Raw genomic sequence first — 24,662 nt, 5'->3', positions numbered from 1 at the left:
TAACTTTTTGGTATGAATTGATTTAAAAGCCAGAAAACAACGCATTTCCATAGACCTTTTAAATGCACCACCAATGTAGAGTGCACCAAGCGAGTTCGAGAGGGAACGTCAAACAAACCGTTTGTTTGCATCAGAATAAGGATTTTCACAACGCAAATTAAAGAGTTTTTCAATGAACATCTTGTAAATTTCCATCAGTAATTGCGAGAGTAATTGTTGTATTTTACGATTTTTCACAATTTCTGAACTGATTTGCACCTAAACTATTTTCGGAACGGTGACGATATTTATGCCGAAAATCAATGTCCGACCCCATTTTTTTGATCCAAGATGGCGGCTCTTAGATTCTGGAAGACTGTCAAATACCCACAATATGGATATTTTCGGAACAGAGACGAAGTGTAGATGCCGAAAATCAATGTCAGACGAATTTTTGGAATCCAAGATGGTGGCCATTAGTTTCAGATGAACTATCAAATGCCCTATAATATGAGTATTATCGGAACGGGTTCGACGCGTACATCCCGAAAATCGATGTCTAATGCCCTTTGTTTAATCCAAGATGGCGGCCATTAATTTCAGAAAAACTGTCAAATACCCTATAATAGGAATATTTTCGGAAAATGGCGTCGGACAGTTTTGAGATTCAAGATGGTGGCTCTGATGGTGAAAAAACAGTAAAATACTCTACAATATGGGTATTTTTTGAACCGAGGAGACGGGTAGATGCAGAAAAACTATGTCCGAAGCCATTTTGTAATCCAAGATGCCATTGATTTCAGAAAAAAATGGTGGGGTTGTGTACAAGACACGACCGCAGGGTTGACGTAGACTACGTTAAGCTGTGTAGTGATATTGATTTAAAATACAGTAGAAGTAACCTATGTAACAGTAATTAAATTTTAAAGTCAGAGCAGAAGCTCGTATACTGGTTATCCCACTTGTTAAATGTTTCATTAGTATGAATCATAGTTACGTGTCGAACGTATGCAGTTCCAAAGGTTGTTAATTATTGATGTGAATTTCCTACCTCGAGTTGAAGGACATTCTGCAGCGTCCCAACCAGTAGATGGTGACGCATTACCTCTGACTGCTTTTTTGTTGGCCCGATATAACCGAGCTCTCTCTGTAGTAGTCTTGGGTCGTTTCGGAGAAACGTCTGCCTAACGATCCTTCACGCGCTTCCGGTAATTACGCACGTAATTTGCACTCAAACGTTGAGAAATACCACTGATTCGCTGTTCCACAATTTCTCAATAATTGCTTATTTTACTTCCAAGAAGTTTTTCGTTATCAAACATGCACTTCTGAGAAATAATGCATGAATTGCAAGTAGTAGATAGAGTTATTTCTCTATTTTGCACTATATATGCATTTAGATCAACATCCGAAGTTAATCCCCTTTTACATATTCTGCACAAAAAATATTTTCCAAACCCCGCCACTGCCAGGATTTCCCGCCGTTTTTTTATGAATGGGGCGGAGCAGAAAATATATTTTGTGCAGAATATGTAAAAAAGGATGGACTTCAGATGTTAATCTAATTGCATATAAAGAGGTACCCAGAAACTTTTCATTTATTTTTCATGTCTCTTTATAGGTTAGTTAAGGAGGGGGGTTTGTTTTACAAAAAATACATTTGTCGCGTTTCGTATTATAACGGGACCCAAACAGTCCAATAACTCTTTTTGTAAAAAAAATTGTGGTCCTGAAAAGGACCAATTGGTTCGATCTTCACATAGTTTACATCCTCTCCTCCCCCACTCCACTTCATCGTTGGTTGCCATCAAGGTGATCACGCCGTTCGCTGCTACTTTACCGCTGACTCCTGCTCTTTTACCGTCCGTCCGATGCAAAAATGAGCGGATTCGCGAACAGCAGCATACGCTCGACTGCGATTATGTTCAGCAAAGGGAAATTCCACCTTTTCCTGTATTTGCTTCTGCTTCCTACGCCGTTCGAAGCTATAATGAGCGGAAGAACGACAGCAGCGCTTTTATATAGTTTCACAGATTCAAACAAAACGATGCGCAACCAAATTGTACTTGATTATGAGGACTGGGTTTGAGGAGAACGTTTATTTCATGAAAACAGTGATAAAATTATCAATTTTTATTTGTCCATTTTTAAAAACAGTTTTTTATGAAAAATTGAAAAAAAAAGTTTATTGCAACAGCTTACGAAAGGTATTTCCTATTGATTGGTGTATTCGGATTTGAATTTCATCTATAAATGACAAAGCTTATAGCGTTCAAAAAATTACACCTTTTCGTGACGGTCGCAATTTTAGATTACCGATTTACCCCCAGTGCCTTCCCGTAAGACGTAGTCTACGTCAAAACTGTAACATATCCTACAATATGGACATTTTAGGCACGAGGACGACACCGGAATGCCGGATTCCAAAAATGGCGTCAGCCATCGGTCCGTCTATTGTAGTGTATAAGAGTTTTATAAAAACAGAGGGCTGCCATCTTAGAATAAAAAATTCCGTCGGACATCGATTTTCAGCCTCTACATATCGTCCTCATTCCGAAAATACCCATATTGTGGAGGTATTTGACAGTACTTTCCAGTTTATCTGTAACCAGAAACCGCCGTCATGGAATTCAATATGGCATTGGACAGCAATTGCCGGTCCCTAGCGTCCTGTAACTGGAAGTTGCCACCTTGAATTTGAAGACATTAATGTTCGATCTCTAGACGACATCCCGATTCCGAAATACCCATATTGAAGGATATTTGACGGTTTTTCTCCCTTTTCGGGAACTGGAAACCGCCATCTTGGATATCAAAATGGCGTCAGAAATCGATTTTCGGTCTCAAGGCATCATCCTGATTAAAAAACTACAAATATTGAACGGTTTTTTTGACAGTATTTCCCCCTTTTTCTGAAACTGGAAGTCGCCATATGCGAATCCAATACGCCTTTTTAATGCACCATCAACGTAGAGTGCGCCACGCGTGTTCGAGAAGAAACGCCAACCAAACCGTTTGTTTATATCAGAATAACTATTTTCACAACGCAAATTAAAGCATTTTTAATTCAATATCTTGCTAATTTCTATCGGTAATAGGCCTTTTTAATGCACCACCAACGTAGAGTGCGCCACGCGAGTTCGAGAAGAAACGTCAACCAAACCGTTTGTTTATATCAGAATAACTATTTTCACAACGCAAATTAAAGCATTTTTAATTCAATATCTTGCCAATTTCCATCGGTAATTGTCTTATTGTACGATTTTCCACAGATCTGAATTGATTTGTACCTTAACTATTAGCACACAAGAAATCCGGAAGATCATAACTTCTGAGGCACTTTTCTAATATTCTATTTTTCTCAACAAAATTATTCCTGAACACCAGTAGGATCTTTTCAAAAACGTTACAGAATTAAATTTTTCAACTGTAGATTAAGTTTTGAAGCATCTCAGATGAATCAATTTATCAGGAAAATTAAAAAAGTGTTCCGCTTCCTATGTCTCAAGGCAAAAATGTCTGCTCACAACACTCTTTTTGACGTTCTCCTATTCACCACCAGAGGTTGAATCGATCGTTTAGTTCCCATTAAAAAGACCTATTAAAAAGGCCTATTATAGATTATAGAAACTAAGTGATCGTTTCAGCCTCTGGTGGTGAATAGGGAAACCCTCAAAAGAGTGATGATGGCGAAAATTTCGACGCGAAGCATACACTGATAAATTTAACTATTCCCATTTTGCTTGAAATTTAATCAATAGGACATTAAACTCAGTTTAATCATATCGAATGATTAAAAATTAATCCTCTATTTCTAAAAAATAAGCATCTGATATTAATCCCAGTTTAATCATGGTTGATTAGATTGTAGATTATCTTTTTTTTGAATAAATTTAAATCATTTTTGTTTCTATTTTAATAATTTTTGATTGAATTTTAATAATTTTTTGATTATGTATTAGTATTGAAAAAGAATAAAATTTAAAACTGGAAAGATTATTTCGATTTTAATCATGTATGACTACTGCCGAAGTAATCATGGCTCGGACTCAATAAGGTGAAGCGGGAATCTGCATACTTTTTAAGCTTTTTGGATTTAATATATCTTTGAGTGTAGGGAGAGGGAAATATTTTCACCTTTCCTGATTAATTTATCAACCGCAAGTGCTTCAAATTATCATCTACGTGGAATATTTTGTAGTCTGCATCGATTTTGCAATGATCCGGCTGGTGCTTCCATATATTTGTGTAGAAAAACACGAAGATTTATAAAACTGTCGCAGCGGTTATGATCTTCCGGGGTTTTAATGCGCTGTTTTTGAGCTGTAAATCAGTTCAGATCTGTAGATAATTGTAAAATAATACCACTTCCGCTGGACATTTGCAAGATGTACAATAACATATACATTATTTTGAGTTTTTAAAATCGTCATTATAATGCAAACAAATGGTTTGGATGACATTTTCTCTCAAAATCGCATGGCGCACTCTACATTGATGGTGCATCAAAAGAGCCTATCTTGGATTCAAAAATGACGTTGACGTCGGACAATAATATTAACAATCAATACGAAACTAACGATTTTAAATTGGCTCACTACTTGACTAGCCTATTGGTCCCAAGCAAACGATTAACGTACCCCATTCTAGTCGAAATTCTAGTACTACGCAATGTTTGTTTTGATTCGCTATGAAAGTTTGACAGATAAAATGAGGGGTTATTGGTTTTTCCTATGTTTCGAGGGGTGAATCGATTAGCTTGGGACCGAAGAGAGTACCAGAGCTGAGCCAAAAAGTTGAGCACGTTATTTCGGGACCTTCTAGTCTTAGAGTTACCTCTATGATAATATCCGGTCTCTACACGTGTGAGTATTTGAGTGTTTCGCACTTGTTCTGAAACCGTAAGCCACCAGGATTTCAAAATCGGACATCGATTTATGGTCTTTATACGTCATCGCAGTTCCGAAAATATAAATATTGAGGGTATTTGTCAGTATTTCTGACTTTTTCTGAAATCGGAAGCCGCTATATTGGATTTCAATATGACGTCGGACAATGATTTGCGGTCGCTAGACATCATCCTAAATCTGAAAATTCACATATTGAAGGGTATTTGACAATATTCCCCTCTATTTCTGAAACTTGAAACCTCCATCTTGAATTTAAAAATGGTGTCGAACAGCGATATCCGGACTCTCCCATATTGAAGGTATTTTAAAGTATTTCCCACTTTTTCTAAAACCGGAAGCTGCCATCTTGGATTTCAACATGGCGTCGGACGTCGATTTATGGGTTTTACACGTCATTCCGATTCCTAAAATACCGATATTGAAGGAAATTTCAGACTTTTTCTCGTATTTTCAGACGCCCGTATTATGGATGGATGGATTTTTGTCGTGATGTTCCTTTTTAAATGGCAATTTAAATTTGGTTCGTTGGCGAAAGAAAAGAGCCAGAAGCCATACATTGGGACATGAACGAAGAGGTTTCCTTTGGGGTACTACTTGACTAGCCTATTGGTCCCAAGTAAATCGATTAACGAACCCCATTCTAGTCGAAATTCTAGTGCTACACTATGTTTGTTTTGATTGGCGTTGACGGCGACTCTGTAGCTCTTTACTCCTATGAGAAAATCCATAAGCAAACGTCAGACTGTGCGTGAAATATGGCGGACTTTGTACTATCCTTTCACTCCACCGAAAGTTCCCATCAGAAACTGTCAATATTTGCTGGAAGAGCAAATTTTTCGACGGTGCCGTCAACGCCAATTCGCTATGAAAGTTTGACAGAAATGAGGGGTTCGTGGATTTTCTTATGTATCGAGGGGTGCATTGATTAGCTTGGTACCGAAGATAGTACCAGAGCTGAGCCAAAAAGTTGAGCACGTTTCTTAGGGGCCTTCTGGTTTTCTCTATGGTATAAAGTTGTGTTGAACTCAGAGCCGAGAGTGTGAGCTGTCGTACTTTGTCACATGGAAAAGTATGACTGACATAGGACTAGAGTGATTATCTTTCACCCCAGCAGGCCTGGGTTCAATCCCAGTCGGCGCCGCCGGGATGTTCTGAGGCATAACATCTCTGATCACGGGAAGTAAAGCCGTTGGTCCCCGGTTCATGAGTTGATGGGTCAATAGGTAGGCTGCAGGTGTGGAAGCTGCCTCCCTGGCGTCGGTAGGATTAGTTCTCAGCACGGAAAACAAGATCGACGGAAAACAAATCAAGGAAAAAAAAAGAGAATTTTCCAGGATGAACATTTTTTAATGTATCTTGCCGTGCGTTAATGACAAACGTGACAATTCCCAAGCCTGAGCTGTAAATACGCAAAATTAATTGAACATATTTGATGAAAATGAGAAAAGCAGTTATCGGCTATCAAAGAGACCTCATTGGAATGGGTGATATATTGACATTGACCCGACCTAAACACAAAATTTACCCGACATGGGATAGACATCGGATTTAAATTGGTCTTGCATTGATCCGACATCGGATCGACATGTCTGTTCGGGACCACTGCCGTATATCAATTGACAGTGAGTGACTCAATTGACAGTGACGATGAGATTCGTTTGAGAAAGTGGCTAAATATGGACCAACAGGTCTGTGCCATAAAAAGGGAGACAAATTCAAATGATGGGCACGAGAAAAGTAGTTTTCGCAGAACTGATTGATTGTTTGGTTAATTTTCAATCGAATGATATGAACATTAACAGCACTGTTACAATATAAGTCTAAGAAAGGATGTGCCTAAAAATGACAATGTGATTTTCTTCTTCGAAAATAATGATGAGGACACCATACAAAAATGTATGGGAAATTGGTCGTTTTCGAAGCATGATTTAGAATATCAAAAATTATTATGGCACCAAAATAATCAAAGAGTTAGTTCAAATAATCATTAAACAATACTTTTGCAAAGTTTTACGTATATCCAATCGGTAGAAGTTCTCAAAATACACGAAAAACACTGGTTGATCATCGATGATCACCCAGGCCAGAACGAGTAAGCACTCTTCGAAGAAGGGAAAAGCTACATAGGAATTTTCATATATCGGAAATCTCTTAGAAAAACAAGTTTTTTTTTTATTCATGCCCGGGAAAATCTTTCGAGATCCAGATCTCAAACATGTCGGCAGTGAGCATGCATAAGGTCGTAAACGCGATGATCGATTCTCTTCTTCGATTTTTTCCTTTGTTAATAAGAATGTAGCCAATACAACCTGTTACAACTCTGCATTGAAAAAAATCTAGATAGAGCTGGAATTAGGACGTAACAGCTTTTGTAAACAATGACTTTTGTTACAGCTAAGCGTAACTATTTTCTAGAATTTGTTCAATGCAGAGTTGTAACAGGTTGTATTGGCTATCAAAAGCAACACATCAAACGCACCGAGAAACGTTAAATCTAGCGAGTTATTAACAAAAGAGAAAATCGATCATCGCGTTTACGCCCTTATGCATGCTCACTAGACTGATGCAAAATTTGACTTTTTCGCTCCACAGTGCTTAAATGGTTTCAAATAGGGTCCTTATTAGCCTCTCAAAGTTACAACTCCTTTGGTTAGAAACAGACTTCGCACAAGCCATTTGAAGTTTACATGTAAATTACTATGGGAAATCACAACTTTTTGTTCATTGCCTTCGAGTCTTTTTCCATATTGAGCTGCGAAACAGTTCGATAGCCATTCTTATTGAAAATTTTCTCAGCTACAACTTTGCTAAAGATCGTTTCTATGTAAAACGAGACAGGAAAAAGTTATTAATTATTTAAGAGATTGGTAAACTTATGACATGATCAAGCAGCTGCTCTGTAGGCAACACTGTATTTTGCAGTGTTACATAGTAGCCATGATTTTTGTGTCCTATTCAACGCCCCAGAAACACCAATATTGCCTGCTGAGCAGTTGATTGAGCATGATCATAAGACATCAGCGCATTGAACCATTGATAACTTTCGATCCTTGCATTTAATCAAAAAGTGGTCTTCAGCAAAGTTGTAGCTGAAAAAATTACCTACAAGCACAGTTGAAAACTTTTAAAGCAGACCGATATGGTGAATCATTAGATAGACATGAACAAAAATCTTGGCTTTACCATAGTAATTCCCATACAAACTTCAAATGGTTTGTGCCATCTCAGTTTCCCACCAAATGGGTTCAAATTTTGAGAGGTTAGTCAGGATCCGATTTAGAATTGTTTAAGTATTGTGGAGCAAAAATTTCAAATTTTGCATCACTCTAATGCTCACTGTCGAATTGAAGTTACACAACGTTCAAGTTCACTTCGTCAAACGCACCCAAATTTTGAAACAGATGGTGCTTGACGGTGTGACACATTGTCACTACAGTAAGTGATCTCTCCGGCGGAGCTTATGAATGGACACATATTACCATTCTCTCGGAACGCGGGGATGCTAATCGAACGCGACAGTGTTTATGATTTAAATTTAGACGCCATCCCATTCCCAACAACAGCTGACAGTCGTGTGAGCTGGTCCTCGTCTGGTTGATGTCGTAACTTTTAAAGAAAATTTAATGAACGGCGCAAGCGAATTTTTGCGTCCATTGCGGAAACTTTGCCCGCCCTATAAAAAGTAATCCCGATCTGCAGAGGAATGGGATTGCTGATTCGAAACAATTCAAATAAATTAATCCGCGCGGCACTGACCACTTGACGTCACAAGCAGTTTGATAGATGTTTTTGTATTACAATATTTATTTTGTGATGAGATTCTGATTCTCTTTTTCCCGCTCGCCGAAAACTCGTGTCTCGTGTTTCGCGGTATTGGTTAGCCATGGCACCCCCTTGATAATAATTGTAGGGGTTTTGCCGATTGCCGATTGCACACTCGAGGAGAGCAGGAAATTTGTTTTAAAAATATGAAAATCCGAACAACAGTCAAAATATAACCAGAAAAAAAAATACGACGACGACGGCGACGATGATGATGATGATGGTAGCAGGCCCAGGGCAGCGATCTGATGTCCGAGTTTCGCCCTCGCGTTTCAGTCTTGCGTCTATTGTTCAGCTGAAAACTGATACCGTTCTGATCCGTTGATCCGCGCGCGCGCTCGTGTTTGAAGAAGAATTTTTTTTTCGCTACCCTCGAAGTAAAATCAAGTTCACCGCGCATACTTCCCCTGAGAGCTACCGGAATGGCTCTGGAGGAACCGAAGTTGGCCCCGGAGGCTTCCGGTGCCACTGAGGAGCAGCAGCAGGAATCGACGGCCGACGACGTTCCATCGGGACCGGTAAAACGGGACGATGCTCCCGGCTACTACAAACGACCCTTGTTCAAGCGCAACATTATCCCCTTCGAAACGGACGATTTGTCGGTGCGGGTCATTCGTGAACGTTTTCTCATTCCGAGCCAGGTCAAGGAGGGCAGCCCGGCGGCAAAGGCTGGACTGAAGCTGGGCGATGAGATCGTCACGATCAACGGAGCCGATGCGTCGGCGATGCGCCTGGCCACGGCCGAATCCGTCATCAAGCAAGCCGGCGAGCAGCTGCACCTGGTGGTGACCAAGTAAGGACGAACATTTTTCTCTGATCTGAGCTTTTGGAGTGCATGGACGTGGAAGGCAGTGAGTGTACCTAGAAGTTGCATGATTGACAAGCCAAGTGTGATTATAAGATGGAACGCAAATAGCGATTGAGTTGTTGAGTGATGATGGACTGAGATATTTGAACGAGAAAGATTGCTTCCGAGCAGGATTGCGAGCGTGTGTGACAAGTGGGATTTATTTTTAAAATATTTTATATCAAGTTTCGAGCGAATTTGTGATAGCGTAAATGTGAAATGAACGGATGACATGCTTGCTGGGATTTAAACTGATTTAAATTGCAGAGCAGAAAATACTTTTGATACGGAATGGGGTAGCCTACTTCGGCGAAGGTTACCGAAGGGAGTGCCCTGCAAGCGAAAGTGATTGTGTTGTTTTTGTTGAATAAGTGTTTCAAGGTACATAGTTGTATTTTCTTTTACAGAAATCTCACCAAATCCAAATCAACAGCTGAATGTTCTTTAATATCGGTACAGTTGAAAACCAGTATAACCCACTAGCAACAATCGATTTTACTCTCGTTCTGTACGTTGAATATAGTGTCGGAAGTAGTGCGTATCATTGTGCTATTACAGCGCACTACTTCCGACACTATGTTTAACATACAAAACAAGAGTAAAATCGATTGTCGTTAGTGGGTTATTTTGGTTTTTAACTGTACCGATTTTCAAAAAATCTGTAATTTATAAAAAAAATGTCATTTTTACCGAGTTTATTCAGTAAATATTTACAAATTATTCTGTGAAATTTTAGTTGAAATAATTTTTATTTTATCGATGTGCTTTTCACTCCGCTTGACTTCTTCTGCTTCTTATACGTCTTTAGATCCATTCTTTCCTTGGCCCGCTCGACGTTACTATTCGAGGATCCCACTTTTTTAGCCGCGTCTCGAACCGAAGCACTTTTCATTCGAGTGAAAGCTTGCACGATTTCCCGGTCCAGATTTCGGTCGGTTTACGTCCAGATTTTTGCTTGTCCTGGAAAGTTGCTTCCTTACACACTAAGTTTTTTTCGCCGTATCTCGGCAAAACAATTGCCGAGATGGGCACCACTGAGTGCTCGGTAACCATCTCGGCAAACAGCAAATTTACCGAGGATCTCGGTAATCATAAAATTCACGGTTGTCAATTTTTGCTGAAAATCTCAGTAAAAAAACAACTGATTGCTCGGCAAAAGCATCCCTACGGTAAAAAACATACTGAATCTCGGCATTTTTTTCCAATTTTGTTTACTTACGTTAAAGAATAAGAAAAAAATAAATAAAAAGATTGTCATGTGGAAAATAGTTGCAAATAAGAAACAATGCAATGGGATTATAATTTTGTATATCTATTATTTTGTGTATCTCATTTGGTTAATTTTAAAGTTCAAGCAAAAAGCCAAAAAATAGCTTATCAGACGGCAAACATGCTACTCTGTAAACCGTAAACGCTTTACAGAGCAGCACGATCGCCTACAATACATCCGGTCCTGTTCCGACGACCACGTTATCCTAAATAACGTAGCACTCCCCTACCTCGAACTCCTCCCCAACAACTTTTATTTGGGGAATTGCTGACGTCGGCATACTCTTGTCGGACTGAAAGTTTAAACCAAACAAGAATTATTTTCACTCAAACAAAACAGAACAATCTTGATCTTACATCAATCCATTGGATTATACCATGGAGTGGGTTCATCTTTCGTAGGTTCGGATCCTGCTTCCTCGAGCGTTTTAGTCCACGTTTTGGGTTTTTTAAAGTTGTTTTCGATGCAAAAGACACAGACAATAATTAACTTCTGATCTTCTGAAAAATGGCGGGTGGAAAAAAGTGACAGCTGTATTACCGAAATTCGGCAATGGATGAGGCCAATACCGAAATCTCAGTAAATGCGATTGTTGATTTCGGTATTATTTTTATTTACTGATGTGCTCAGCGAATTACTTTGCGAATTTCGGAAATGTTTTTGGTCAATCTCGGGAAAAATATTTTTGTTGCCGAAATATCAGTAAAATTATGAATTGCCGTGTCAGCTCAGTATTTTTTTCTACCGACCTCGCGAATCTGTTTTAAGTGTGTACCATACTTCCGAATTGCGTTTCGAACGGCTCCGATGCTTACACCTTCCAATTTCGCTAATTGACTCAGAGAAATGTTGGTAACACCATTTGTGCACGATCTGTTTGCGTTTTTCCAGAAAAATGCTTCGCATTGTCACGGAAATGTAAAGAACCGATAATCAGCTGTTTCATCAGTCATCTGAAACAAGCAGGGGTGTTCCAAAGTCGTGCTTAGACATTCTGGGACACCCTATATGCTGTCCCTTAGGTAGAGAAGACATTCTGCACATTTTTTTTATCAAATCAATCACACCTAAAATCAGTGATGTCCCATTTTTTTTATTACTCGATTAATAACTAACCGATTAGTTTCTGTTCGCTTCGCTGTCATTTTTCCTCCAATGAGAGTGCAGAACATGTTTGAAACGATGGGTGATGATTCTTTGGAGAAGTTAATGCTTACTTTGATGTTGTAAATCAATTAATCGATTATTCGAATAAAAATCGGACACCACCAGCAGCGTTGCCAGATATACAGATTTATCGGTATTTGTACCGATTTTCCATCTTGAAACCGATATACAGATAAGGCTCCACAGAATACCGATTTTTCAGATTTTATACCGATTTATACCGACTTTTTAATAATCAAAATGGTTATTGCCCGCCAACGCTCAAATGTCATAAGAAACAATTTTGAGAGAATTCAGAGTGTCTACTCAATCCAAGGAATCAAATTCCCTGAGTTTTGCAGGTTTTTCCAGGTCGGATGAAAAAAAAATCAGGTGCATACAAATTATACACATTATTATTTTATCTATTTATCCATCTGGAATCCCTTTTAAAGGGTGATACGGTCAAAATTTGGTCAATATCAACTTGACGTATTTCTTTCAATTTTGCATTTAAAAAACCTGAACACCCCTCATTTTGAAGGTGTGTGTGTGTAGAATGTTGCTCCTATTTTGATTTTGGAATTCACTCTTCAGTTGTCAAAATGCCGTCCAAGCAAGAAGAGCAGCATATCAAAATTTTGCTCGCGCATCGCGAAAATCCGAGCTACTCGCACGCAAAGTTGGCAAAATCGCTAAAAGTTGCCAAATCAACCGTTACAAATGTAATTAAAGTGTTTGGGGAACGTTTGTCGACAGCCAGGAAGTCTGGATCGGGGGGAAATCGAAAACCGGAAGCCGCTGAGACGACAAAGAGAGTTGCCGGTAGTTTCAAGCGAAACCCTAACCTCTCTCTCCGAGATGCCGCAAATAAGCTGGGTGTATCGTCTACAACCGTGCATCGAGCCAAAAAACGAGCCGGACTATCGACTTACAAGAAGGTAGTGACTCCAAATCGCGATGATAAACAAAATACGACGGCCAAAGCGCGATCCCGGAGACTGTACACGACGATGCTGACGAAGTTTGACTGCGTGGTAATGGACGACGAAACCTACGTCAAAGCCGACTACAAGCAGCTTCCGGGACAGGAGTTTTATACGGCAAAAGGAAGGGGAAAGGTAGCAGATGTTTTCAAGCACATGAAACTGTCAAAGTTCGCAAAGAAATATCTGGTTTGGCAAGCCATCTGTACCTGTGGCTTGAAAAGCAGCATTTTCATAGCTTCCGGGACTGTCAACCAAGAAATTTACGTGAAAGAGTGTTTGAATAAACGTCTGCTGCCTTTCCTGAAGAAACACGGTTGTTCCGTACTGTTTTGGCCGGATTTGGCATCTTGCCATTACGGTAAAAAGGCCATGGAGTGGTACGCCGCCAACAACGTGCAGGTGGTTCCCAAGGACAAGAACCCTCCCAACACGCCAGAGCTCCGCCCAATTGACAAATACTGGGCTATTGTCAAGCGGAACCTAAAGAAGACCAAAAAAACTGCTAAGGGCGAGCAGCAGTTCAAGGCAAACTGGCTTTCTGCGGCGAAGAAGGTGGACAAGGTGGCTGTACAAAATCTGATGGCAGGGGTCAAGCGTAAGGCCCGGCAATTCGGATTTGGAAAAGCGGAAGCCTAACTGAATATTTTTCCTGAATTTTATACTAATTGAACTTGAAAAAGAAATTTAATTTGAATTTTTAAATAAACGATTTCACCGATTTACACGCGTTTTCCCTTGACCAAATTTTGACCGTATCACCCTTTATGTACTTATTGATTTATGTTATTTTCGATTGTTTAAAATATGGGCGTTGGTACTTATAAGTCGGCACAGCAAAAAAGTTATTGAATATTACAGCAGAACAGATGCACATAGGTTGTTTAATATTAATTTGTACAATTTATGTTTAGTAAATGCACCAATAGTGGAGGTACGTTAGTACAATGTAGCGGCTTAGGAAGACTCTATCACACAGAAGAAAAAAAACATAGCTAAACCAAACAAAATTCGTTTCATTTTTAACAAAATTTTGAATAGAATTTGGATCAATAAAATTGATGGAGTAATCCAACAAAATATTTAGTTGAAATAATACTTCAATGTTTATTGAATGAAACATCGGTTTTTATTGATTCAAAACAATGTTTGCTTGGATCAACTTGAAGCATTATTCAAAGTAATTAGCGTTGTTAGTTGTCTTGAAACGTAATTTTTATTGTTTCAGAATAAAGTTTATTTAAATCCCAGGTTAGGTTAACTAGTCTTTTTTGAAACATAAACCAATATTTTTCAATTCTGGTTTCAAACAAGTTATTTACTGAGCCACCGTTTATTTATTTATTTAATTGCACCATTTGCTGCGTGAATGAGTTGTAGAACGTGTTGTCCTTGTGTGCCTTGATATGCACCATGATGTCGATTTGTTATTGTTGATGGTAATTTTAAAGCGATTCTGCTGCTACCTCGGCTGCCACTAAGCTGCTGATGGTGACGATGCTGCTTCAACAGGGATGGTTCTGTTGAATCTCCGGAACCAGACGTAGGTTGAAGTTGGCTAAATTCTGTTCCTCGACGTTCGGTGAGGCACAGGGGGTACCGAGGGAGGTTCTGCATATGCAGTGCCAAAAAACGAATCCGTCGATGATCAACAGTGTAGCCTAATTTCGCGCTGAAATTTCAAATGCAAGTTAATAGATTGCTTGTCAAGGAACTTTATTAATCAATATTATTTAAAAAAAAAAAAAAAAACAAACAAAAGCTCACTGCGTCCTAGCAAGAAGTACGGTCGACTTGTTTCGCGCTCCGTTGTTTTGGAAGTTTTCTCGGTATTCGCTGGATATAAATTATCAGTTTTTTCTCACTAAGTGACTCCTGGCATAGTTCCCGGTAAATTGATCGAAAAGTGAGTTTTCTTACTAGAAAGTGTCATTTTCGGAACGATTAATCCGTGCTATTGGTGATTCGCAAACCAATTTGGGCATCATCGTTGCGTGGTCACGCATACACGCTCACGCATACCCGCTCACGTATCATCATCATCGAGTGTGCACCCGTTTCTACATCTACATCGTTCATCAATCATCGTGCGCCTGTGTGCGCTGAGTGCCGCGCCTCGATCAAGTGCACCACAACGAAGGTCATCCACGCAGCGCGTCTCTTCCAGCCATCTGTGTAAACGCCTACACATATAACGCTCGGTGGTAGTAGTATAGAATTATCAGATAAGTTTTTGTTTTTTTTTTGTTTCTTTTCCTCCCCCATTAGTTAAATTTTCATTTTGTATTTCTGTGTTTATAGTGTTTTCTGTGTATTGTGTCTGTGCGTTCAGTGGGAGAGCGTTTTGCGCTCCCACTAGTTGAACAAAATGGATGTTTTGTCAGAAGACGACATGGATGACCATTCATCTCAGAATAATGATGATGTCATCCCTGGTTCGTCGTCTCAGTCTGTCAATGGGCAGGATGAGAAAAGCACCAGATTGCGGGCCTACCCGAATGACTCGACTGGCCCATGGGTTGTCTATTTTCAGCCCAAAAACAAACCCTTGAATGTTGTTCAGATATCTGATGATCTGACAAAGCGATTCTCTGCCGTGACCGAAATAACGAAGGTTAGGCACAACAAACTTCGTGTGACCGTCGCTAACCTGAAACAGGCCAATGAAATTGCTGTTTCCCAGTTTTTCACACTGGAATATAGGGTGTACATTCCAGCTTCTGATGTGGAGATCGAAGGCGTGGTCACTGATGCGAGCCTGAACCCCGAGATACTGGAGAAGCAAGCGGTTGGCCGATTCAAGAACCCCTTGCTTCCTCCGGTAAAGATACTGGCCGTTCATAGAATGAAGTCAGTATCGCTCAGCGAGGGTAAAAAGAGTTTTACCCCCACAGACTCGTTTCGGGTGACCTTTTCTGGATCTGCCCTTCCTCAATACATCGAGCTGGGAAAACTTCGTCTTCCTGTGCGGTTGTTTGTACCTCGGGTCATGAACTGCCAGAATTGTAAGCGGTTGGGACATACGGCCTCCCACTGCGGCAACAAGGCACGCTGCTCCACATGCGGGGAGAAGCATGAGGATGGCGCCTGCGCAGCTACTGCACCAAAATGCGTGTACTGCAACGGAACTCCTCCTCATGCTCTCTCGTCGTGCCCGGCGTACAAACAGCTCGGGGACAAAATGAAACGCTCCCTTAAGGAACGTTCCAGGCGGTCTTTTGCAGAAATGCTTAAGACAGCCACGCCATCGACCAATGACAAAAATCCCTTTTCTCTTTTGTCAGATGACGAGACTGACTCTGACTTGGCTGAGGAGGGAACTTCTTTCAGTTTTCCGGAAGGTTCTGCACGGAAACGAAAGCGCATCCGTTCGCGGATTGTTGCAAATAAATATGTGATGAACTAGCCTACGGCTAAAAATCACAAAAATAAAGAAAAAAAAAAAAAAAAATGTTGCAAATAAAGAACCCCAAATCAGCTTGCCCAAATCAAGGAGTGGTGGAAAAAAGGAGACTTCTACTCCTCCTGGATTCCGCAGAACTGACTATACCCAGGATTTTCCACCTCTTCCGGGGACATCCAAAACCCCTGATGCCCCAATTTTAAGAACAGAAACCCCTTCTTCATCTGGGCTGTTCTCATTTGATGACATTGTGGACGGTATTCTCAAATACCTCAACATTTCTGATCCTCTGAAAAGCATTGTCTTCACATTGCTTCCCACTGTGAAATCCTTCTTGAATCAATTGACTTCAAAATGGCCCCTTCTTGCACCTATCATCTCCTTCGATGGATAATTTTCCAAACGAGGTCGGGGATTTGATCACTGTTCTACAGTGGACTTGTCGAAGTCTTATTCCGAAATTAGATTCGTTCAAGTATTTAGTCCATAACAATAATTGCGATGCATTTGCCCTCTGTGAAACATGGCTCTCTTCAGAAATTGATCTCCCTTTTTATGATTTTAACATTATTCGATTGGATCGTGAGGATTCACGTGGAGGAGGGGTACTTTTGGGGATCAAAAAGTACCATTCCTTCTATAGAGTGAATCTTCCCGAATTCCCCGGTATTGAAGTTGTCGCATGTCAGGCTACCATTAAAGGTAAGAGCCTTTGTATTGCTTCTGTATATATTGCTCCTAGAGTCTCTGTTAATCGCAAACAACTTTTCGACATATGTGCGATACTTCCCGCTCCATGGTTGATCATGGGAGATTTTAACTCCCACGGTACAGGCTGGGGGGAGCTGTACGATGATAACAATTCTACTTTGATTTATGATCTCTGCGACAACTTCAACATGACAATACTTAACAATGGAGAAGTAACACGTTTGGCTGGTCCATCCTCGAATGGTAGCAGATTAGACCTCACCTTTTGCTCCAATTCACTATCGTTGGATTGCACTTGGCATGTAATCCAGGATCCGCACGGTAGTGATCATTTGCCGATCAAAATTTCGATTGCCAGTGGGTTCAACTCGTCAGAATCCGTTAACGTCGCGTATGATCTAACCCGTAACATCAATTGGACTAAGTTCCAATCCGCGATAGACGATACAGTATCGTCAGTGGAAGAGCTTCCGCCGTTGGAGGAATATAATTTCCTCTCTAATCTCATCGTCGACAGCGCACTTCAAGCTCAAACACGACCGGTGCCGCGATCGTCTATTCGTTAGAAAACACCATCGCTCTGGTGGGATCAACAATGCACGGAGGTTTACCGTAAAAAGTCCGACGCGTTTAAACTTTTTCGGAAACCCGGAACACGCGAGCATTTCGACGCATACACATCTCTTGAACGCGAACTCAAGAGCCTCATCAAGGCCAAAAAACGGGGTTACTGGCGGCAGTTTGTAGACGGATTGTCGCGCGAAACGTCTATGAATACGCTTTGGAGTACGGCGCGAAGAATGCGTAACCGGTCTACTAACAACGAAAGCGAGGAATGCTCGGATCAATGGATTCTTAAATTCGCGCGAAAAGTGTGTCCGGATTCCGTGCCGTCGCAGTTGATTCCTCGCGGAACCGCGAATTCGGTAGACGGTTTTTCAATGGTGGAACTTTCACTCGCTCTCCTTTCGTGTGGCAATTCTGCCCCGGGATCTGATAGAATCAAGTTCAACTTGCTGAAAAACCTCCCAGACGTCGCTAAGAGGCGCATGTTGAACTTGTACAATCAGTTCTTGGAGCTCAATATTGTTCCCGACGATTGGAGACGAGTAAGGGTGATAGCCATTAAAAAGCCTGATAAACCCGCGTCGGATCACAATTCGTATCGGCCCATCGCGATGCTGTCGTGCATTCGAAAATTGTTGAGACGAACCACCTACTCTCAGATACTCAATTTGGATTCCGTAGGGGCAAGGGAACGAACGACTGTCTCGCGTTGCTTTCCACAGAAATTCAGTTGGCTTTTGCTAAAAAAGAGCAAATGGTTTCTGTATTCTTGGATATCAAGGGGGCTTTTGATTCAGTATCGGTTGAAGTCCTTTCAGACAAACTTCACGCTTGTGGCCTTTCTCCATTAATAAATAACTTTTTGTACAATTTGCTGTCAGAGAAACATTTGAGCTTTTCTCATGGAAACTCTACAGCTTCTCGATTTAGTTACATGGGTCTCCCCCAGGGCTCATGTTTAAGCCCCCTTCTGTATAATTTCTACGTCAGAGAAATTGACAATTGTCTAAGGGACAACTGCACGTTGAGACAACTTGCAGATGACGGCGTAGTGTCTATGACAGGGCCCAAAGGGGTCGACCTGCAAGGACCCTTACAGGATACCTTGGACAATTTGTCTACTTGGGCTATTCAGCTGGGTATCGAATTCTCCACGGAGAAAACTGAGTTGGTCGTTTTTTCTAGGAAGCATAGCCCAGCACAACCGAAGCTTCATTTTTTGGGTAAGCCGATCACTCATTCCATGTCTTTCAAATATCTTGGGGTCTGGTTCGATTCCAAATGCACCTGGAGATCCCACATTGAGTATCTGAGACGAAAATGCCAACAAAGGATCAATTTTCTCCGAACAATTACCGGAACGTGGTGGGGAGCTCATCCGCAAGATCTTCTAACGTTGTACCGGACAACGATTTTATCGGTTTTGGAGTACGGTAGTTTTTGCTTCCAGTCGGCAGCTAAAACGCACATCATCAAGCTGGAACGGATCCAGTATCGTTGTCTTCGTATCGCGTTAGGATGCATGCACTCGACTCATACTATGAGTCTCGAAGTGCTGGCGGGCATGTTGCCAATATCCGTCCGTTTTTCAGAGTTATCTCTGAGGCTCCTCACCCGTTGCGAAGTAATGAACCCACTGGTGATCGAAAATTTTGAGAAGCTTCTGGAGCCAAATCCTCAAACATGTTTTATGACTTTGTACTACCTATATTTAACACAGGATGTCAGCCCTTCAAGAAATATTCCCAATCGTGTAGTCTTCTCCGATTTCGGCAATTCAGTGAATTTTGATTTATCTATGACGCAGGAAATCCGCGGAATTCCAGAGCATCATCGTCCTATGATTGCTCCGTCATTATACTCTGCAAAGTTTGGCCATGTTGATTCTGCAAGAACGTTTTTCACAGATGGATCTCTAATAGAGGAGTCCGCTGGTTTTGGTGTTTTTAATGAATTTCATAGCGCCTCTCGAAAACTTGAAGCTCCTTGTTCTGTGTATGTGGCTGAACTGGCAGCAATTCACTACACTTTGGAAACTATTGCTTCACTTCTTCCACACCACTACTTTATTTTTACGGATAGTCTCAGTTCTGTCGAGGCTATCCGTTCCATTAGGCCGGTAAAGCACTTCTCGTATTTTCTCTTGAAAATACGAGAACTGCTTAGTGCTTTATCCGTGCGCTCTTTCATCATCACCTTCGCGTGGGTCCCTTCGCATTGCTCAATTTTGGGCAATGAGAAGGCGGATTCACTTGCGAAGGTGGGCGCTATGGAAGGCGACATTTATGATCGACAGATCGCCTATAGTGAATTTTTCTCTATTTATCGTCAGCAGTCGCTCGTTAGCTGGCAACATCAATGGAGTGAAGGGAGCTTGGGACGATGGCTACATTCAATTATCCCTAAGGTGTCGAAGTTTGCATGGTTCAAAGGGTTGGACTTGAGTCGAGACTTCATACGCGTGATGTCTCGTCTCATGTCCAATCACTATTGTCTAAACGCTCACTTGTTCCGTGTGGGGTTGGGAGACAGCAATCTCTGTGAATGTGGACAAGGTTACCAGGACGCTGATCACATCCTTTGGTCTTGTGCAGAGTATCGTGGAGTCAGATTACATTTTTATGATTCCCTTCGGGCTCGAGGTAGACAACCTAATGTTCCAGTTCGGGATATTTTGGCTAGACGCGATCTGGAGTTTATGAAACTCATATATGTTTACTTTAAGGATATTAACCTTAGATTGTAAGTTTGATTAACCTTCTGTTTAGTTTGTATTTTGTACGTGTGGGTTTTTTTTTTCAATGTTTGTTTTCAAGATGAATAGAAATAATTTCATGCTTTAGGATTAATTAAATAGTTGTATCGTAAACCACATTTCAAACCTCCTTCTTCCCTTTTCCCATCCAAAAAATTGTAAATCTCCACTAACCTCGAGACAACCGCGAGTACTCGGTCCAGTTCCTTTAACTTTGAATTTAAGACAGTAATAATGTATAACGCAAAGGATAACTCGGCTCTGTAAAGTTTATTCGATTGAGCCTGTACAAATAAAGTAATTATAAAAAATAAAATTATTTTTAAAACTAAAACTTACTTTTAAAGATCAAAGTTTGAAGGCAGCTTTTCCATAAGGAGGAACTTTTTAACTATAAATAGCATCAATGTCGATACAGGCTCACAGTTTAAAACGTGCACTTAAAATATTTAGTTAAAACAATGAAAACAGTTTTAAACAATTTTATTGGTTTGATTTAAATGAACTTCTGCACTCACTCGTGTATTTTTTTGCGTGTATAAGCCACCATAGGAACACATTGCACCAAAGTACCTCCACTATTGATGCATTTATCCTACACATAATTTGCGAAAAGAAATTATATCCATGGGTGTAATATTGTATTTGGTTTTTGCAATCACACTAGTTATTCATACAGTAGCATACATTACGACAATCAATATTACATTATTTTTTGGTATTTGTGTAGTATTTTTTTAAATTCAAGAATATAAATACAAGTTAGAAACCTGTCTATTAGAATGGGTCATCGTTATATGGAAAAATACAAACTTTACCGCACCATTGCGTTTGAAATTTGTATGGAAATTAGTATAAGAAAACCAACTTTTTTGCATTTTTATCCCTAGAGACCACAATTTTGCATTAACCGTGCAACTAATTATGTACAAATATATTCCAGGAAGTACCTTACAACTTTGCCAAAGAAAGTACGGTGCTAGAATGTATCTTAAAAAAGTTATAGATATTCAAATCTTTATGGTTTGAATTAAACACCAAAAATCCCTTTTTCTGCCAACACTGCCAGTGTACCAATGGAAGTCAGATTCCAAACTGAAATAATATCGGAGTTTCTTATCTTACCACTTTGGTATGTTCAGATGAATTATTCAAAAACAATTGCTCTATCTCATATGTGTAGTTGGAGAGGTGTGGGGGGGGGGGTGGGGTTGGGGGTAGGTCAATAATATACCCCATCCTCCTCACTCATATCAATAGTTTCAGTTTGAAATAACTTCGGAGTTTCTTATTTTATCGATTTGGTATGTTCAGGATGAATTATTCAAAAACATTTGCTCAATCTCATAAGCGTTGTTAGACAGCGGGCTGGTGGGAGGGAGGGGGGGGGGGTGCGTACTGGATGCAGATTTTAAAACGAAAATTGTTGTAGTGTAAATATTTAATATCCAGTTGTCGGTTCATTTGTTAGTGAGGAAATGTTTGAATTATTAGCAGAGTGGGAAATTTTAAATTTCTATACAAAGCTTTTATTTGAAATATTAAACTGCCTTTCGGGCCACCCGCATATAGAAAACACAGAACTAGTCGTACATCAAGATCCAAAAACAAGAGAAAACGAAAACTGTCTTCACCAGTTTCCTCTCAGACACAGGTACAGTCGGATTTCGCTTGTTGGGCTAATTTTAAATGGGCTAAGTTTCAGTTGGGCTCCCAAGCCAAACGTCACTTCTAACAGTGCTGATTCCTTTTCGAAATTTCGACCGGCTTCATGCAAAAACCGGCAAACGAGTGGAGTAATGAATGATACAGATTATTTCAATGCGATACAACGAGTTGCTTCCTTGATGGTTGTCAACGATATGGCTGAATAAGGGGTGAAGCTAATTTCTGACTCATCAAGAAATCCACCCGAGGCCTAGTTCAACAGCAATATTTGCTTCTAAGGATAGAAGAGCTTCGAAAAGAGTACCCTGATAAATCGTAGAATATTTTAAAATGAAATATAATCATTACAATCTAATGACATTTGTGTGAATATATCTGACATTGTATATTGCACCAAAAGAGTAGGGAAGAGTGTCTGTGAGGACCACCCTAGCACAATACTATCACCGTAACAGCCGACCAGATGATGGCTCCGGCTATTGTACTGGCCATCGATCGACCAGCAGTTGATTGTAGATCCAGATCACTTTCGCTTTCATTAGCACACGGGAGATGAGGTGGACGATGAGAGCGAGAGATTCGGTCTACGATTCGATCTCTTGTGAAACTCACCACATACACGATGGTATACTGGGATCGGGTTAGAGAGTAGATAACGGATATTTTGTATTTTAGTTGATAAGTGGCACAAGGTCGAAGACGGTCCTGCGAGACCGAGAAATATTATTGTAATTTGTGGTGTAGTCTGTTCAGAATAAATGTAGTGTAGTTAGAGTTTGTGTTTCGTACAAAACTTGTGTGTTAATGTTATTTGTATAATGAAGGAAGAACTTGTACCCTTCACCTGTTGTCCGTAATATGCGGTGAAGATTTGCGTGCCCATCACTGATCCGTTCCCTGTCGATCAATCATCGAACGATTGAGTTGGACACCAACAATCGTTGTTACGCTAGTGTAGAGCGTTCACCTCCACCGAAGTTTCTTCAGCAAGGACCCAGGTAAACCTACAAAGAGAATGGTAGTACTCGCTTTACAACTGCTCTTATGAGATTAAGCAAATGATTTTGAATAACCCATCCGACCAAATCGAGAGATGGGAAACTCCGAAGTTATTTTACTCTTTATCTTTACTTTCATTGATATAAGTGAGCGCCGGAAAGCATACAGTATGCCCCCCCCCCCCCAATATCTAACTACGCCTATTAAATGGAGCACATGTTTCGAATACATCTGAACATACCAACTTGACAAGATCAGAAACACTGAAGTTATTGCAGTTTGAAGCCTTACCTCCATTTATATGAGTGAGGGGGCGGAGGTATAGTTAGCCCCCTCTTCATCTTTTAATATGCCTATGAAATTGAAAAAATGTTATTGAATAATTCACCATTGTACCAAATCGATAAGATAATAAACTCCGAAGTTATTTCAGTTTGAAACTTTACTTCTATTGATATGAGTGAACCGATCCCCCCCCAGCCCCTCCCCCTCCGACTACGCATATGAGATAGATCTATTGTTTTTGAATATGTCATCTGAACATACCAAAACGATAAAATAATTAACTTCGAATTTGGAGTCTGACTTTCATTGGTACACCGGCAGTGTTGGTAGAAAAAGGGATTTTTGGCATTTAATTCGAAACATTGATCTTTGAACAGCTATAACTTTTTTTAGGGGCATTCTAGTACAAAACATTTTTAAGCAAAGTTGTTAGGCACTTCCTGGGCTATATATAAAGTATTTAGATGCGTGGTTTGTGCAAAACTGTGGTAATAAAGATGCAAAAAAAGAAGGTTTTCCCCGAGGGGGGCGACACATCTAAATCTCAATTCTAGATGCTCAAAAAATCTCACACTAGCGAATCAATCTTTGAAAAATCATCTTTAATTTCTCGCATCTACTTGCATCGTGCTTCATCTTTTTGCAGGAAATCTTCAAAATGGACATAAATCTTCCTTCTATCTACTCAGAGTGCGTGCAGCTAGCCATAGCAAAACACAATCTTTTCTGCATCGTAGATAGAGTCGTCCCCCTCGGTTTTCCCATACTAATTTCCATACAAATTTCAAATGCAATGCGGAAAGCCGGGTTACAACCAATCGTTCCCAAATTTTGCACAGTTGTTTGGGACCCCAAATGGAACCAAAAAAACATTGTTCTGAAAAAATAATCATGTTGACACATCCTACTGTCTATACTATTTCGATAAAACGATATATCAAAATATGATAACAATATGCTTTCAAAAACAAAATATCATTTTGATAATATGTTTGCGTCCAACTCTGTTTGGAAGATCAAGACAGAATAATCATGGTTTCACATGTCTAAAATCTCTTAAGGTCCGTTTAGACTATCTGATTTCTTGGTCTGATTTTGACCGCCGCCATAATGAAAAATCTGCTCGAATTTACCTGTTTGCTAGTGTTCACACTGCTTGCACATGTCGAAAGAACTGTCAATTTAGATTTCAAAACAAAACTGTATCAGGAATCAAAAGTAAATACTTCCATCATGAATTACCGGAAAATTCTCTAGTTTCGGTAGACGTACTTGCTTTTATTATTTCAAATAAAATGAGAAAGAGAAGGTAAA

The 24,662-nt window shown here is 40.1% G+C and overlaps 1 protein-coding gene across 2 annotated transcripts in view; it reads left to right on the top strand.

Annotated features, from left to right (window-relative positions):
* The window catches only part of LOC135697232 (synaptopodin 2-like protein), a 58,259-nt gene that overhangs the window by 6,098 nt on the left and 27,499 nt on the right, over window positions 1-24,662 (top strand). The window contains exon 2 of one of the 2 annotated variants that reach the window (XM_065216863.1): window positions 9,353-9,504. In XM_065216863.1, the coding sequence (XP_065072935.1) occupies window positions 9,353-9,504 (152 nt within the window). Of the gene's footprint in view, window positions 1-8,991; window positions 9,505-24,662 lie in introns of those variants that run through there. The other variant, XM_065216862.1, reaches the window with a different exon arrangement.

This window comes from Ochlerotatus camptorhynchus, unplaced genomic scaffold (assembly GCF_037179485.1).
Source record: "Ochlerotatus camptorhynchus isolate MF236.1 unplaced genomic scaffold, CSIRO-AGI_Acam_v1.1 ptg000069l, whole genome shotgun sequence".
NCBI lineage: Eukaryota > Metazoa > Arthropoda > Insecta > Diptera > Culicidae > Ochlerotatus > Ochlerotatus camptorhynchus.
Note: the sequence above shows the minus strand (reverse complement) of the source record. Positions and strands in the feature narration are given on the sequence as shown.